General features: G+C 37.8%; 2 protein-coding genes across 3 annotated transcripts in view; both read left to right on the forward strand.

The window, feature by feature from the left end:
* The window catches only part of LOC111378211, a 7,948-nt gene extending 3,521 nt beyond the window's left edge, over positions 1-4,427 (forward strand). The window contains exons 4-7 of one of the 2 annotated variants that reach the window (XM_023001379.1): positions 894-1,283; positions 1,980-2,124; positions 2,680-2,712; positions 3,647-4,427. In XM_023001379.1, coding sequence (XP_022857147.1) covers positions 894-1,283; positions 1,980-2,124; positions 2,680-2,712; positions 3,647-4,305 — 1,227 coding nt within the window. In that variant the 3' untranslated portion in view covers positions 4,306-4,427. The remainder of the gene's footprint in view (positions 1-893; positions 1,284-1,979; positions 2,125-2,679; positions 2,713-3,646) is intronic. The other variant, XM_023001380.1, reaches the window with a different exon arrangement.
* A 4,217-nt stretch (positions 4,428-8,644) lies between these two features.
* LOC111378216 lies at positions 8,645-9,408 on the forward strand. Its single transcript, XM_023001384.1, has 2 exons — positions 8,645-9,042; positions 9,132-9,408. Exons 1-2 carry the CDS (start codon positions 8,810-8,812, stop codon positions 9,319-9,321), a joined length of 423 nt encoding a protein of 140 aa, XP_022857152.1. The 5' UTR covers positions 8,645-8,809; the 3' UTR covers positions 9,322-9,408.
* The last annotated feature ends 7,686 nt before the right edge of the window (positions 9,409-17,094 follow it).

Raw genomic sequence — 17,094 nt, forward strand, 5'->3', positions numbered from 1 at the left:
CCCCCCCCCCCCCCCCCCCCCCCCCCCCCCCCCCCCCCCCCCCCCCCCCCCCCCCCCCATTTTCTTTCTTTTATCTTTTCTATTGCTTTCCATCTCTGTTGCTAATTGATATCTTGAGCTGTGTTGATGTGGGAATTGGGGTAGTTGATTTAGGGTTGTGGTATCGATGGTTGTGGGGGAAGGTGGGAGAGTTGAGAAGTTGTTGGCATTGATGGCTGGATGATATGGAGGAGTTAACGGTGACAAGAGAAAGTTGGGACCACGGAAGAGAGTTAGTGGGTCACTGGTGGGGAAAGGTTATAGATTGTGAGGGAAGGTGTGGAGAGGTTGCAGTTTGGAGAAGGTTTACTGGCACTAGAGCAAGTAGCAATGAGTCTTGAATGGGTGGGAAGAGGGGACTGCTGGCAGGAATGGTGTATTTTTTTATTTTTTTATGTGCTGGAGTTTTTATCTTTGAATTTCAGAAAATGTATGAGTTGTGTAGTAAGTTGTCTTGTTACCTGCTGGGCTTAGAAACACCAGGGTGCTTTCTAGGGGAATATTAACCTTTTTTTTACCCAACAACTTTCTGAGCTTTTACGAGAACAATGTCAGTTTGACCTGCTCATGAGCAACTTAATGGCCAATAAGTTGAATGTTTTTGCTTTTAGAAACTGCTACTCTGGACATTGTTTGGGGAAAAAATTGAATTGTTTACTAAAATAGAAATTTATTTGTGGGTTGAATCAGATTGCAATTTAAACTTATTTTAGGATCCTACAATTGATTTCTGTTGGCATGCTTATGCTATATACTTCAAAATATTATAACATGCTATTTATTTTTCTTTTAGTTAGCTCACATATGCTAATTTTCCTTTGTATATCCACTAAAGACGTCCTTACCTTCTCCAGGTGTTAATTGCCTCTGGTACTCTAAATGATTCCCATCTCTCAACCAACTCAACTATTGAGGCGCCATTAACTATAAATATACCGAACCGTGAGAAGTCCACAGCTCCTTCAGAGGGTTCACATCTTGCTAGTTGTATGCAGTGGACAAATATTACCATTCCAGTTTCTGTACAAAAACAGCAATTGGCTACTAGTGTAACATGTTCTGAAAAAAGGCGAACTAATGTGTCAACAAGCAGTAATTTGCCTACCCGAAGGAAAAGAAAGCCTTGGTCTGCAGAAGAGGATATGCAACTCATCGCCGCTGTGCAAAAATGTGGTGAACGGAATTGGGCTAATGTTTTGAAAGGAGATTTTAAGGGCGATAGGAAACCGTCAGAGCTATCTCAGGTTCTCGTAGTTCTATAACTGTGTACTTCCTAGTCATATGTTATGCCTTATTTTTTGAAACTTTTCATTCATTTAGAACGAGAAAGCGGACCTAAGAACTGATTGGTATGACACAATTCTTCTATTTTAGATTGGAATAGAGTGGGATGGAGGAGATCTGGAGTGATTAATTCTGGGATTTTTTTTTTCCTTTTAATTTTATACATGATTATATTTGCACTTTTTTAAACAAGTATGGCTGTTGATAGGCTGATGTATCCAGGAAGTTCCTCGTTTGGACTAGAGCATGAATGATGGAACTTAGATGTGAACCCCTAAAGAAGAAGAATGTGCATTGACGTGAGGAAGAGAGATTATTAGCTTTCAAATAAATGTATGTGCATCAAGAAATTGGACAATAATGATAGCTGATGAACTGATTCCCATCCTCGTCTGGGATATAATAAGTTTTTGTAAAAGTAGGTGCCGCCTGTGCTGCAATTAGCAGGCTACTAACTATAATTAGCAGGCTAATAACTATAATTAGCTTTTATCTTTTATGTTAAACACTGGCCATAGATGTTGGAATCACATGATTTAATGCCATCTTGTTTGTGAACTTCTGGCCATCCTGTTCTGTCAAATAGATTTTGTGTTTAACTAATAATTTGCCAATAGATTTTATACTGATTATAATGAAATACAATAAATCTCCAGAGGTGGGCCACTATCAGGAAAAAGCAAGGCAACTTGAATGCGGGAGCCAGTTCACAACTTTCTGAGATTCATGCGGCTCGCAGAGCAATTTCCCTTGCCCTAGATATGCCATTGGGTGATCATTTGAAGGCAGCATCAAATACTGGTAATTCTCTCTGCAACTAACCCTATCTTTGTAGGACAACCTTGGGGTTTTCTATTCTTCTGTAATTCTGGATGGGTTTTGAACGGTTGAAGTCTTGGATTATCAAAAGAGGTTGGAAAAGAACAGACTTGGGGGCATTTTTGGATGCTGCTAACAGAACTCAAAAACAGTAAAAAGTTAAAGAAAATAAGAGAAGAGGAAAGATGAAGAAAGCATCATGCCTGGAATCCCATGCCATCATACCAAGGGTCGAAATTTGGAATAGCTGTAGAAGCACTCATATCTTGGAAATTACTAAAAAACCCCACCTAAAAATACTTAAAGTTTAAGATACTGTTGTGGGCTATCAAATAAGGCCAAACAAGCTCGTATATGCCCAAATAATTTTCACTTTGTTTATCCATTTTCTCACTCCTTTATTGCCTGCGTCACCTAAATGTAGTTTGGCGATTAGACTGACAATTGTGTAGGAAATCATCCTATTCTGCTGACACCATATTGCCATATTGACGTGGGAACAGTTTTTGTCACTATTAAGTATCCGATATTATGCAGATGGAAAGTTGGCGGCATCTCTTGTCAAACAAAGTAGGTCCATCTTTTGTGCAAAATGTCATTGAAATTCTTTCAAACTAATATATGGATGTTGAATTGTTCTTGTAATGTTGTTTGGATATAAATTTGGGATCACATTCCAGTTTTGATTCATGTGCATGTTTTCTCAAACATTTTAAAATCAAATTGGTGAAGTATCTTGTTGCGTGATTGTTTTTACAATTTGAATGTGGTCTCTTGGAGCATGCAAGTATCTCTCTGTCGTACGTGTTTTGGTTTTTCTCTTCCCTCTTTCTTTTTATTTGTTGATTAATGTCCCCAAATAAATAACCTGGAATGACTTTAGGAGCCTCTTTGGGAATGATTTTGAGAATTGATTTTTTGACCGTTAGGAGAAAAGTGGGATCCACCTGAAAGAGAAGAAGTCAAATATGACGGCTGGAATAGTGAAATAACGGTCAAAAAATTAATTTTTTTGGGCAAAAAATCGCTCCCAAACAAGCTGTAGATGTTGTCCACTTGTCCATCCACTATAATTTCTCATTATGCATTCATTTATTTTATGGAAGATTATGGCTGGGCTCCCTAATCTTTCAATTGTTGTGGTTTTGGGTCCCCAACTCATTTAAATGTGAATTTGGGTCCCCACGTTACGGAAACCATCATGGGCATAATAATTGAATGGGATTTTCACGTGACATAAAGCTGGAGGGAAAAATTGTCAAGCCACTTAATGCCAACTTTGAGTCACGTGAAAGCTGCATACGATTTTAATGTCGATATTGATGGTTTCCATCATGTGCGGACCCAAATTCAAAAATTTGAATAATGTTGTGTTGGGGACCCAAAACCTCACTTTAGAAAGTTTAGAACTCAGAACCACACTACGTGAAAGGTTGGAGAGCCCAGTGCTAATTAGACTTTTGATTTACTAGCTTTCACTGATTACTGGTTGAAACTGTAACAGGTGGTACATCGTCAAATAGCAAAGCAGGCAACTCCAACCATCCTGTTTTTGTTGAAACATCGTCGATTGGTGTACCATCACTGAAAAGACCATCAACAAATCCTACTCAGACCCAGGGTTCCATGGCTGCAGTTGCTGCTGGGGCCTGCATTGTTAAAACCCCTGTTGCTTCATCGGAAATTGAGGCTCCACTTTCTCAGAATGCCGTTTGTACCATTGCTGGAGGAGGCTCTATAATTAAATCCTTGACAACAGGTCTCTCGAATCAACTGCCAAGTAACGTGCGTTTTATTCGTAATGGCTTGGCGAAAGCGCCAATCACCAATTGCTCCTTGACTATGAAAAATGCCTCTACACCAGCTGAAGCTCGGCAAGCACAAGTTCCAAATGCTGGAACTGCAAGAACTGTAGCAGAAGCCACTCTTTCTAGCTCAGAAAATGTAACGCAAGAGAATGTCCAAAACAATGAAGCTGCTGTTTCTAGGGACGCTTCAAGAGAGGAAATTCGTGAATCTCAAGTTGCTTTGGTAGGCAACCGATCAGAAGAGGAAGTCGAAAATCAAGCTTCTTTTTTGGGCAATGCATCGGAAGAGAATACTCGAGCAAATGGAGCTCCTATTCTCTCCAGGACTCCAGTCGGACCAACTAAAGATGATTGAATTGCTTTAGCAAGTTTAGAAGTAAACGATGGTGGTAATTTCAAATGTGAATCAAGTGCGAAGATAATTGATTGTGATCATCGTGTTACCATTTTGTTTAGTGTATTTGCAGCCTTGTCCTATGAAGCATCCGAAATGTGATTACAGATGTATACACAATTTGCCATAAACGAGTAATAAGAGTTAAAATAAAAACATTTTTGCAAATAAAAGCACTTTTATCGACCCTTAAAATGTGTTGTGCTGGTCAAGACCTGACACGAGCCAGTATAAGCGGGTAGATGTTGAATCCAACATGGAGGGCTCATTTGTGTTCAGCTCAATGGAATTTATTTATTTATTCAAAAAATTAAAAAAGGGACTAATTCACAAATACTCTTAAAAATGTTACTTATCTTAATTTTTTTTAATACAATAAATTTGTACCACAATGTATTACATTTTGCAAAATGTGTTATGCGCATTTCACATCCCCTGCATTCAAAGCTGCCGCCACCTATTCCATCACTTGTAACACTATGGGCTACACACATTTTGTTGCATGTTTCCATCGTTACCGTGGTTACCGCCACCACCACTTGTAACATTCATTCATTGTTACACCACCATCGTCGATTCCACACTTGTAACATTTATTGTTACACTATCAGTGTCACATTGCTACTACTACCTGTAACATTCGTCGTTACAACATCACCATCATCGCCACATCAAAAAGAAATCTCCAATTCTACCACCACCACTGCTGCTACATATTTCCACCACCATCAATGCCATCACTAGTCAAATCGAGCACAATCACCACCATATCTTAACATCTCATTATAATCCATGGCCGACCTCAAGATTTGAAACCACAAAAAACACCACTATCCACTGCTGCGACCACATCCCAAAAACACAAAAACAACCATAACCAAGAAAATTCGCCGAGGTTGCCGCCATCATCACTGCCACATCAATCACTAGATTCACCATCATATCAATCACTAGATCCACTGTCACCATCGTTACCTCAATTCAACTGCCACTATCACACATATACAAGGTCCCATCCACAATTCATTCAAAGCAATGCCATTGTTCCCCATTGCACATAGAGTCGCAGACGAAAGCACATACAAAATAAAAAAAATTGATATGTTCTATAAACATGTTCACATTTCTTGGCTCTTCACAAAAAAGATTAAGAGGCGATGGTGGTAAATATGCCATGGGTAAAGAGGGGTTGGCAACATCAACAAATGGATATCCAATAACGATGAGAATGGATGGTGGTAAAGATTTGGGTGGTATTTCGATGAAGGTGGAGTTTTGGGGTGCATTCATACTTCTTGATTCCTCGGAAAAAGATTAAGGGGAGTACCCTCAATTAAGATTTTGATAGATTTTAAAAGATTATAAATCTAATAAATTTGTTGAATTTGAATAAATGTTCACAAAATTCATAAGAATCCCACGAAAAATTGTAAAATTTTATTAAAATCTCAATTGAAGACACCTGAATTTAGAATAATTTTTAAAATTTATCAAAATCTTAGTTGAGAATGTCCCTGTAAGATGGGGATGATGGTGAAAATGCTATGGGAGGGGAAAGTTCGGCGACTGTGAGAATGGTTAAATTATATGCTCATATTGTATTTAGCATCATATCTTAATTTATGATGTTATAAATATGAGGTTTTATTGATAAGTTTGTATTTGTTAATATTTAAATTAGGCATTAATAATGTATATTAAATTTAAAAACTTTAAATAATTTTCATCAAATTCTAAGTTGAAAATGTCACTACTATGCATATTCATAAAATTGCAAATTCTCTATATGGAAATGAAAAGCATTTTGTTCTCAAAAATATTAATTAAGAAATTAATTGAAAGTACTTGACGATCATTTGTGTTAAACAGTTTATCATCATCCCAAGTTGAAAATTCCACTAGTATGCATATTGTAAAATTGAAATATTTCCTAGTGAGAAGTACTTTATTCTTAATAGTAGTTGTTTATAAATTAATTGTAGGCACTTAAAAATCAATTGTTTTTAACCATTTATCGTCATCTCAACCACCATTTATCAAAAGTTTTGGATTGTGGACTCACTAGCATTGACACATGATATCGTCTTGATGGTGTAATCTAAAATTATACTCATAATTTCAAATTTGACTAAGTATATCACAAATTTTAGGTTGTGAACATCATATAATCATTTAGTAAATGAATTTATTAGATAAAATTATATCTAGATGATCAACGTGGAGGTGACAAGCATCATATATCATCCTAATTATTTTTTTAAGATTATAGAGATTTAGTCCCAACTTTAACCAGGGATTATCCATGATCAGTTCATGATACAGAGAACAAACATTATATGAAAATTCATTGGATTGAAGATTTTTCTGATTTTTTATTGAATGTCCATTTAAATTCTCAATTTTGAATCATTATTGATTCAATGATGATCTAATTGATCATATATAAATATTCAATAATTACAACTCTAGTTCAATAATATAAGAGGTTCAATGATACTAATATCTATATAGTACCAATCATAACACACGTTTTAGAAACTTGTAGGTTCCTCTTTAATTTAGTGAAGACCAAATTACTATAAATATTAAACTTTGTCCCTCCATGTCATATAATATTGACTCTACTAGTGCCTTTAATTAAATTTGCAGAACTTGGTACTATATTGATATTGGTTTCAATCATTCATCCATAGCTTCTTCAGGGAGTCATGATAAGCTCGATATAATAACTTGGATGTGACATATCCCATAATATATTGAAGGACTAATGTTCTTCATTGTCACTTTCGTATCACAAATAAGATCAATCAATAGACTTTTATGTATTTCATTGATTCTATTTCAGAAGGAATATAGTAATATTATTCCGAAATATTGATTTTTTTGAGATTTGTGCTACTTCAAGAGCACAACGAAGTAGTCTTCAAAAAAATTGACATAAAAAATACTGCTTATTCAGGGCAATGATTTAATTCTTCTAGAAAATTGACTTGTGCTCTTCAAGATCAAGTTATTAGCTCAAAGACATGTTAATAGAAATAAAATTATACTTCTTCCGAATTAATAATACAACTCTTCCAGAATATATACAGTCATGTCTTTTTAGGATATCAATTCAATATTTTTCTAAACCAGTGTTCATATAAATTCATATATTTATTTAGGAAGAAATAATAATAATTTATTCTTTAAAAACATTAAGATGTATATGATTTATACATATTATTTTTAAATACTTTTTTAAAGAGTAACAATACAATATTATTTTTAAATACTGTTATGTGTGAAACATTGATTTTTCAAGAGCAATACAAATATAATATTCCTTTTTCAAGCAAAGATATAATATTTTTCTGAAATACTTATTTAAATTATTTCTTTTTCCAAGAATAATATAAATCATAAATTGGTATAATTAAAACAATACAACTTGATAGAATAACTATACCTCTGTGTTATGCAATTCAAAGTTAAAATAAAACTAACATTTTCTTTGTGCTAAAAAGAAGATTTCTTTTGTAAACTCAATTGATTAAAGTTTCATCTCTTTCTTCGAACGATAGATGAATGAATTTTTCTACCAACTTCGTTAGGGATTCGTTAATAGGAAGATTAATAAGTTTTGCTAACTCAACTGATTATAATTTCGTGGTGATAACGTACTATAAACTAGAGAGAAAATACAAGATTTACAATAATAAAGTCAGAATATAGAGATTAAAATATTTCTATTTTCCGCGCTCGTTTATTTTTTTTAAAAATAATATTTAAATTTAAAAATATATAAAATATAATAGGAAAAAAAAAATAGTTTGGTTAGAAACCGTGTTCCCCATTCTCGCTCCAATCACCAGGGGCGCATTGTGGGTGACATGCGCCAGGGACGAAGCTGGAGATTTTGCCTTCCTTAGTAAGTGGCACGCGTATGAGTTTTTAAGGTTGAAATGGCTAACAAACATTTTATTGAGGAATGTGAAATAAAGATTTGGAGTCGCAATTAAATTTGAAATAAAGAAATTTGTACATCTCATGTACAAATAGCAAATTTCGTTGAATTAAAGTTGAGTTAATTTATAACTCTACCTTCCAATATTAATGCCAAAACCCGGCCCGAGTTGAGGTTTAGGATCGGACAAATTCCACCTCTTGACTCAATCCCTAAGAAACGTCAGCAGTCAAGCGGGGTCTACTTCCGTTATTCCAATAATTTATTCATACATACAAGTATACAACGCCTATTCTCTCTCACTATATCTCTCTCACTATCCCTCTAAAACATGGAAGTGACGGTGATATAGAAGAGAACACACTCATCACTTGATTACATGTCAAATTCGGGGGAATACTCCCAGATTTCCTTAACCTCCACCAACTTTAATCTATCCCCTGTACCCCTTAATTTCATTTCCTCTCTATAAAAGCGGCCGCTGTTTACTACTATTATTACTCAAATTTTCCCTTAGCCATGTCCAGGGTGGTAACCAGTGGAAGCCCTGGAGGAATGAGCGGTGCTGGAAATGGTGGAGGAAAAATAAGTCACGAACGTCGAATTCCTCTTCCGAGGCCGCCGGTGACAACATCATCGTCCAGTATTGGACAACCAAGTGACGATGATGTTGATGAGAACGAAGTTCAAAGTGAACTTGTCAATGCTGCCCTTAACTCTATAGCTTCCCTGGAAGACTCTCTTCCAATAAAGTCAGTAATCTCGCTGTGTCGTGTTTTCTTATTTTAATTTCCATGCATCTTAAGGTTTGTTCTATTCATATTTACCAAATGTTTTACAGGAGAGGACTGTCGAATTTCTACAGAGGAAAATCAAAATCATTTGCAAACCTGAGCGGCGAAGAATCAAATTTGAAAATGAAAGACTTGGAGAAACCAGATTTCCAGGTGAACAAGAAAGGAAGACTGATGGTGGCAGAGGCTTTAAGCAGGAAGAATAACAGACCCTCAAGTGATGATCAGTTGATTTGATGATCATGATCCCCTCTTTTTCAATTTTTTTTCTTTCTTTTCTTCTGTTTTCGGCGTGGTACTAAAATAAAACCTTACTTTTTGCTGCATTTAATTTGATCTCTTGACGTAAGATCATTTTTTTTTTTTAAAATCAATTGGTTAATACAACATAAATTCATGATTCTTTATATCAAAGTACAAATATTTGTTCAATTTGGTAATTTCATTAGTTATTGTTCATCAAAGTTTTACCATGAATGGAGTAATTTATTAATATTTTCTACATGGATTAATATGTTAGAGAGTATATAAATCAAGAAAATAATTTAACAATCATATTGATACTGCAGAGAGGGGGCTAAAGGTTGTTTTTAGGGAGTGAAATTAGAAAAACTCAATAATATAACGAACTAAAATATTTAAAGCAAAATATGAAGAAATTGTGCTTGTCGAGTAGATCATCCTCCATTTTATTATGAATTATCATGTGTAAATGATTTAATTTTAAGAAACTAAGACAAACTAATTTATTAGTCTAAAACACATGCAAATTTGGTACAAAAATCATTAATCCGGTGAAAAACCAATACTATTCATTCAGCTTGCGATTATTTATTTATTTTTTTCCTCCTTTTACTAGACTATTGATTATTCCATCAACTCCACCGAATGCCACATATATTACACTTCAAAAAAAATTCTAGAAAAAGTGTTCTACTAATTTGTCTTTATGTGAGCTTATTGTGGACTTTGGTCGAGTGAATGATACAAAAAATCTAGAATAGCTTAATGAAGAGAGAAAAAATCAGGTCCACTTTAAAATTGGACCGTTAAGAGTTGACAAAACTCTTTTATATGATGAACTCGGTTTAAAAAGAATATATTGAAATTCCTTTCAGAACATGAAAATAAAATATAAAAGAGGAAGAATCAGGATTGTTTGATCTTATGTTGACTTTCTTTTCACGTATAAAGTGTACTTCTTCTTCGTGGACTTAGTTCACGACTTGAACTCTGTTGACCTCCAAAATTGGCTCCAACAGATTCTCTAACCTCACCCCCTCGCAACCTGCGCAAGTAGCACCCCGTTAGGAGGCAAAGGCGGCCGGACAAGAAAAGAGTCCGGCAACCGTTTGCACTCCAACGATCAAGTCAACGGCCGGACGGAGATAGATAAATAGAGTGTAATAGTACGGAGATGAGAGTTTGGCTAGAGAGTGTAGAACATACCTTGATTGTGTGAGTTGAATCCGTATATATAGAGAAATGGATGTGAAGCGGGCCAAACGGGTTAGTGGGCCTAAGTCTGAGCCCAATACGAGGTGAGCAAAATAATAGGCGTCTCGGCAAGCGCTTCGGCTAGACTTCTTAGGGCCTCAGCTTCGCCTCGGTTGGCCTTGTCAAAGCCTCGGCTTTGGGGCCCAACACTAATGGGTCTGACTCGGGTTCAATAAAATGATCCAATATGGAGTAATAATTTATAGGCATAACAGTAGCCCCCCAAGTTCAAATCGTATTATTTATATGCGGGTCGGACTTGAAATATAAACTCAGAAATAGTCGAGGTCTTATAGATTGCCTCAGAGAGATACGTAGCTCCAATAAATGAGGGCTTACAAACTGTCTCGAGAATATACCTCGATCTCGAATAGGCGAGGACTTACGAATTGCCTCGAGAAATATGAGTTGTTCCAATAAGTGAGGACTTACGAACCGCCTCAAAAAATGTGAGTCAGAATAAGTGAAGGCTTACAAATTGTCTCGAAAGATATACTGCATATATTTTTTGAAAATTCCAGCAGCATCTCCTCTTAATATGGACTAAACAATCCTGTAATACAATACAATATATCCACAACACATATACCAAATCAATTTGGGGTCCATTTGCCCCTTCAAATGCTCATAAGGTGTAACATATCACATTTCTCCAAGATATGTGCAGAGGGTCTATCATTCATCATAGTAAATCATGTGCTCGCACAGCTCAGTGTATCGGTAGTGCTATAGTAAAGCAAGTAACATGATGTCGACAATAAAATGAAAATAATGATGATACGACATACGTACTGGCTATGATGAAAATAATGTATGACATGGTAGCAGTGATATGTCATTCATGTTTGGAAGCAGTAATGTGATGTGTATAATGTATGACATTGTAGCAGTGATATGTCACTCATACTTGGAAGCAGTAATGTGATGTGTATAATGTATGACATTGTAGCAGTGATATGTCACTCATACTTGGAAGCAGTAATGTGATGCGTATGCTAGCAGTAATATGCAGCCCCCCAAGTCTGAGCCGAATATTTATATACGGGTCGGATTTGAAGTACCATTGTGATAAAGTTGATGTAGAAGCGATGCTTTAAATGTAAGTAGCATAGGCGACAAAGGTGATGCGTTGGATGCAGCAGTAATGCTCTGATTGTAGTAGCAAAGGCGATGTTTTAGATGGAGTAGCAGAGGCGATACTCTGATAGCAGAGACGGTGCTCTGAATGCAATAGCAGAGGCGATGCTCTGGACTGAATATAAGTAGTTGTCCTGATACTGAAGCATATTGATGTATACCAGCCGTTGACTTTTTAAGATCAGCTGAGTGTATGGTTGCTGCTGCGGTCGTAGGTTCAGCTGTCTCTACTGAAGCGCTGACTCATAGGACGACGGATGGGAGATGCTAAAGGTTGTGAAGCTGAAGGTCGGGACACATCTTCAACTAAGGTGCTGAAGCTTCAATGCTTGCTTGAGGAAGGAGCTCATCTGCCACCGATGTGCTGACCCACAGGGGATGACGCGTTGAGAGACGGCTAAAACTTTGTAAAGCTTAGGAGGGAACGCAGTCACCGAGGCGATGACCCACAGGAGACTCCGCGTCAGATGCGTCTAAACTTTGTAAAGCTGAGTGAAGAGCTCATCTACGATCGATGCGGGAGATGGCTGAAGGTCGGTAAAGCTTTTGCAACGCTGCAACCGAGGCGATGACCCGCAGGGGACTCCGCGTCAGGAGAGTTGAAGCTTTGTCAAGCTGTGGATAGCATCTGGTGAGGTGGGGGATAGACATCCCGTGAATAAGTCTCGAACTATCGGAGCCTTAGTGATTTACCTCGGAATGACGAAGACTTAGAGTCAGGCTCGACGATAGTGAGAAGTGAGGAAAATATCTTGCAGAGCCTTGAATAAACATCTGATGAACTGTCAAACTATCGAAGTCTTATAAGCTAGCCTGGGGTAGACGAGGACTTAAAGCGAAGCTCGACGATAGTGAGGTGAGAGATACTCATCTTGCGAAGCCGGGGAACATATGTTTGGTGAAGAGTCGAACTATTGGAGTCTTATAAGCTGGTCTCGAATAGACGAGGGCTTAAAGCTAAGCTCGACGATAGTGAGGCGCGAGGAAAAGACATCTCGCGAAGCCAGGGATGAACATATGGCGAACTGTCGAACTATCGAAGTCTTATAAGCTGGCCTCGAATAGACGAGGGCTTAAAGCTAAGCTCTGCGATAGTGAAGCGAGGAAAAGTCTCGCTGAGCCAGGGATAAGCATCTGGCGAAGTGGGGAATAGACATCCCGCATATAACTGTCGAACTATCGGAGTCTTAGTGGCTTGCCTCAGAATGATGAGGACTTAGAGCCAAGCTCAACGATAGTGAGGCGAGGTATAGTCTCGTTGAGCCAGTGATAAGCATCTGGTGAACTGTCGAACTCTTGGAAACTTATAAGCTGGTCTTGGATAGATGAGGACTTAGAGCTAGGCTCGACGATAATGAGGCGGGGAATAAGCGTCCCGCGAAGCCAAGGACAAACATCTGGCGAAGTGTCGAACGATCGGAGTCTTATAAGCTGGCCTCGGATAAACAAGGACTTAGAGCTAGGCTCGACGATAATGAGGCGGTGAATAAGCATCCCGCGAAGCCAGGGATAAACATCTGGCGAAGTGTCGAACGATCAGAGTCTTATAAGTTGGCCTCGGATAAACGAGGACTTATAGCTAGGCTCAACGATAATGAGGCAGTGAATAAGCATCCCGCGAAGCCAGGGATAAACATCTAGCGAACTGTCAAACGATCGGAGTCTTATAAGCTAGCCTCGGATAGATAAGGACTTAGAGCTAGGCTCGACGATAATGAGGCGGGGAATAAGCGTCCCGCGAAGCCAGGGACAAACATCTGGCGAAGTGTCAAACAATCGGAGTCTTATAAGCTGGCCTCAGATAAACGAGGACTTAGAGCTGGGCTCGACGATAATGAGACGGAGAATAAGCATCCCGCGAAGCCAGGGATAAACATCTGGCGAACTGTTGAACGATCGGAGTCTTATAAGCTGGCCTCGGATAAACGAGGACTTAGAGCTAGGCTCGACGATAATGAGGCGGTGAATAAGCATCCCGCGAAACCAGGGATAAACATCTGGCGAACTGTCGAACTATCGGAGTCTTATAAGCTGACCTCGAATAGACGAGGGCTTAAAGCTAAGCTCGGCGATAATGAAGCAAGGAAAAGTCTCGCTGAGCCAGGGATAAGCATCTGGCGAAGTGGGGAATAGACATCTCGTATATAACTGTCGAACTATCGGAGTCTTATATGCTGGCCTCGGATAAACGAGGACTTAGAGCTAGGCTTGACAATAACGAGGTGAGGAATAAGCATCCCGCGAAGCCAGGGATAAACATCTGGCAAACAACACTAGGAAAGGGTTCTTTTTCAAGGGCAAACACGTCTGGCAATTTACCCCTTCCTTTTTTCAAGGAATGAGGAATCCAAAATGCCGCCTCTTCCTTTATTCAAGGAATGAGAACTCAAAGATATTGCATCTTCCTTTATTCAAGGAATGGGGACTTATAAAATATTGTCTCTTCCTTTATTCAAGGAACAATGACTTATAAAATTTATTTGATAATAACAAATCCACAAGCAAAGGCTCGCGTTCAATAATAAGGAAACCACGAGATCGGCTCGTCTTTATGGTGTGATTAGGCATTTGGTCGAATAATTGTAGTGTACCAATGATCTCTCTTAAGAACTTCTGAGGTAAAGATGGTAGTGGCAACAAAACCCAAATAAATAATAATCTTGATGAGAAAATATGAAGGGTTGCTAGTGATAGCATTGGAGCTGGAAAGGTGTAGGATGTGTAATCACAATTTTTAATTTCCCGGCAACTCGTATTTGTGCCGTACCAAAAATTTATATTCCTTTCTAATCCATCGCAAAAATCACATCATGAATACCTTGATATACAGCTGGGCCTTGGAAGTGCATTGCCATTTTCCATTCAAAATATTACCGAATGAGCAAAATAACGGAAAAGCAGAAGCCAATAATCAAATATGAAGTTCGTTAAAAAATTCTATCAAATGGCCAGAATGCATATATTATAACTCCACGATTTTTTCCCCAAATGTGTTTGAGTTGGGGATTTATGCTCCTGGGCTGAGCGTTTTCAATGCTCAACCACAACCCATGTAAAAACAAGCTCGGGGTCTCAATTCAGTGCTCTTTTATTGGGATGACAGAAGGTTGACTAGGTTGCCATTTAAATAGTAACTTCAACAATTGGGGCCAATAGGTTATCTTTGCTCCAAGCTGAATAATTTGCAATGCAGAACAAGGGACACCCCAAATGGAATTTTAAAAAATCTCGGGTCCAAAAAGAGGAATGGTAGCAGCCCAATTATATTTATAGACATAAAGTGGTAATAAATTGCATTAGCCCAACAATATCTATTCAATGCCAAAAGGACCAAAGCAAAATATAACTCTAGGCCCAACTCTCTTAAACTAATGGGTCTAATTTTTTGGATCCACTTTGTGAATAAGGCCCAACGATGTGAAAGAAACCCAAAGTTAATTGGTTGACCCGTCCCGACAAATAGGCGGGAATGGGCACACCACCCAACCAAAAGCTGTAAAGAAAAAACAAGTCACTTCCATATTCAATGCTTTACATACCTTGTAGTGATCTTTGGAAAAAATTCATGGGCAAGTGAAAGGACGGGTCTAAAGAAGTATTGAATTCACGTTCCAGAAGCTTTTCCTGGGATTTAAATGGCTGAAAATGGTCGTTGCCTGAAGGGCCTTTTACGACGACTACCGTAGATTGCTAGGCAGGAAGTTTGCTTCGACGGTCGCACATTTCCAATTGAACCATTTTACCAAGCAATTTGTATACAACCACCCTTGTCCATTTTTTTTAATAGAAAAATCAAGTTGAATAATGGTAAAGATGGCGGCCAAGAAAAACATAATTGCAGTTATCTTGAAGACTCGCTGGCGTGTTCTTGAGCTTTCACGAGTTTTTTTAGTTCTTCCTCTCCTTTGATTGTTTCTTCACATTTTGTGCTTTATTTCTCCCTTTCAATGGACAGTAGAGAACTTGATGAAATATTGGTTTCAGCTGCCTTCTAAATACCAGAGCTTCCTATAGCCTTTTCATGGTGGGTTTATTTAGCCCTTTTGCCGGAAAGCTCCTTCTTTCAAGGAAATTTTTCACGCTACCTTCCAGTAGCTATTTTCTGTTTTGGTAGTTGTAATCTTCTTCGGAAAAAAAAATGTTGCTGCCTCCTCTCTTTAGGTAGAACACTGATCGAAAATTTTTCAATTTTCGTTGACCTTTTGGTACTTGGTATAATATGGTTAACGTACCGTTTTCCACAAACGATGCCAATCTGTTGACCTCCAAAAATGGCTCCAACAGGTTTTCTAGCCTCGTCCCCTCGCAACCTGTGCAAGTAGCACCCCGTCAGGAGGCAAAGGCGGCCGGACAAGAAAAGAGTCTGGTGGCCGTTTGCACTCCGACGATCAAGTCAACGGCCGGACGGAGATAGATATATAGAGTGCAATAGTATGGAGATGGGAGTTTGGCTAGAGAGTGTAGAACATATCTTGATCGTGTGAGTTGAATTCGTATATATAGAGAAATGGATGTGAAGCGGGCCAAACGGGTTAGTGGGCCTAAGTCTGAGCCCAATATGAGGTGAGCAAAATAATAGGCGCCTCGATAGGCGCTTCGGCTAGACTTCTTAGGGCCTCAGCTTCGCCTCGGTTGGCATTGTCAGAACCTCGGCTTTGGGGCCCAACACTAATGGGCCTGGCTCGAGTCCAATAAAATGACCCAATATGGAATGATAATTTATAGGCATAACAAACTCTTTTTTTATGTGTGCTAAAATAACAATTTGAACAGCTTATAATTTTTACCAAACAAACATATAAAATGTACATGATCTATATGTGATATGCTTTTATTTGGATTATGTTTATAAATTGTTTATAATCATTCAATGTCAGTTTTTATTCATACAACTGAGGGATCTACTAATACTATTCACTTATTCATCACTATTTTTTTTGTATTACATATATAATTTACAAATATTGATAGTTCGGTAGAATTATGATACTTTTATGCTTCGGTATCCTTTCTATAGTACTTTTGATTGGCATTTAATGTTGAGATTGAATAACGATGATATCTTGTAGTTGCTCTATGTAAAATGTAATATTTCAAATTATTGCACATTAAGAGTTAGTAAATCGTATTTGATAAATAGTATTAAGTTGGCACTAAATGCTCGAGTTTGGAAAGTTAAAAATAAATTTTAATCGTGTACAAGATGCATTAAATTATGAATAATGCCTATGATAAGTGTAAACTGCATATTACTTTCATAAGTGAAAATCCTGACTTGGAGGTGAATTAAGCATAAAGGAGGTAAAAAAAGAAAGATAAAAAAAAGACTTAAATTGGACAAAATGATGGAAGCGTTTTATTGCTGGGAAGTTCGAC

This window comes from Olea europaea, unplaced genomic scaffold (assembly GCF_002742605.1).
Source record: "Olea europaea var. sylvestris unplaced genomic scaffold, O_europaea_v1 scaffold1784, whole genome shotgun sequence".
Classification (NCBI taxonomy): domain Eukaryota; kingdom Viridiplantae; phylum Streptophyta; class Magnoliopsida; order Lamiales; family Oleaceae; genus Olea; species Olea europaea.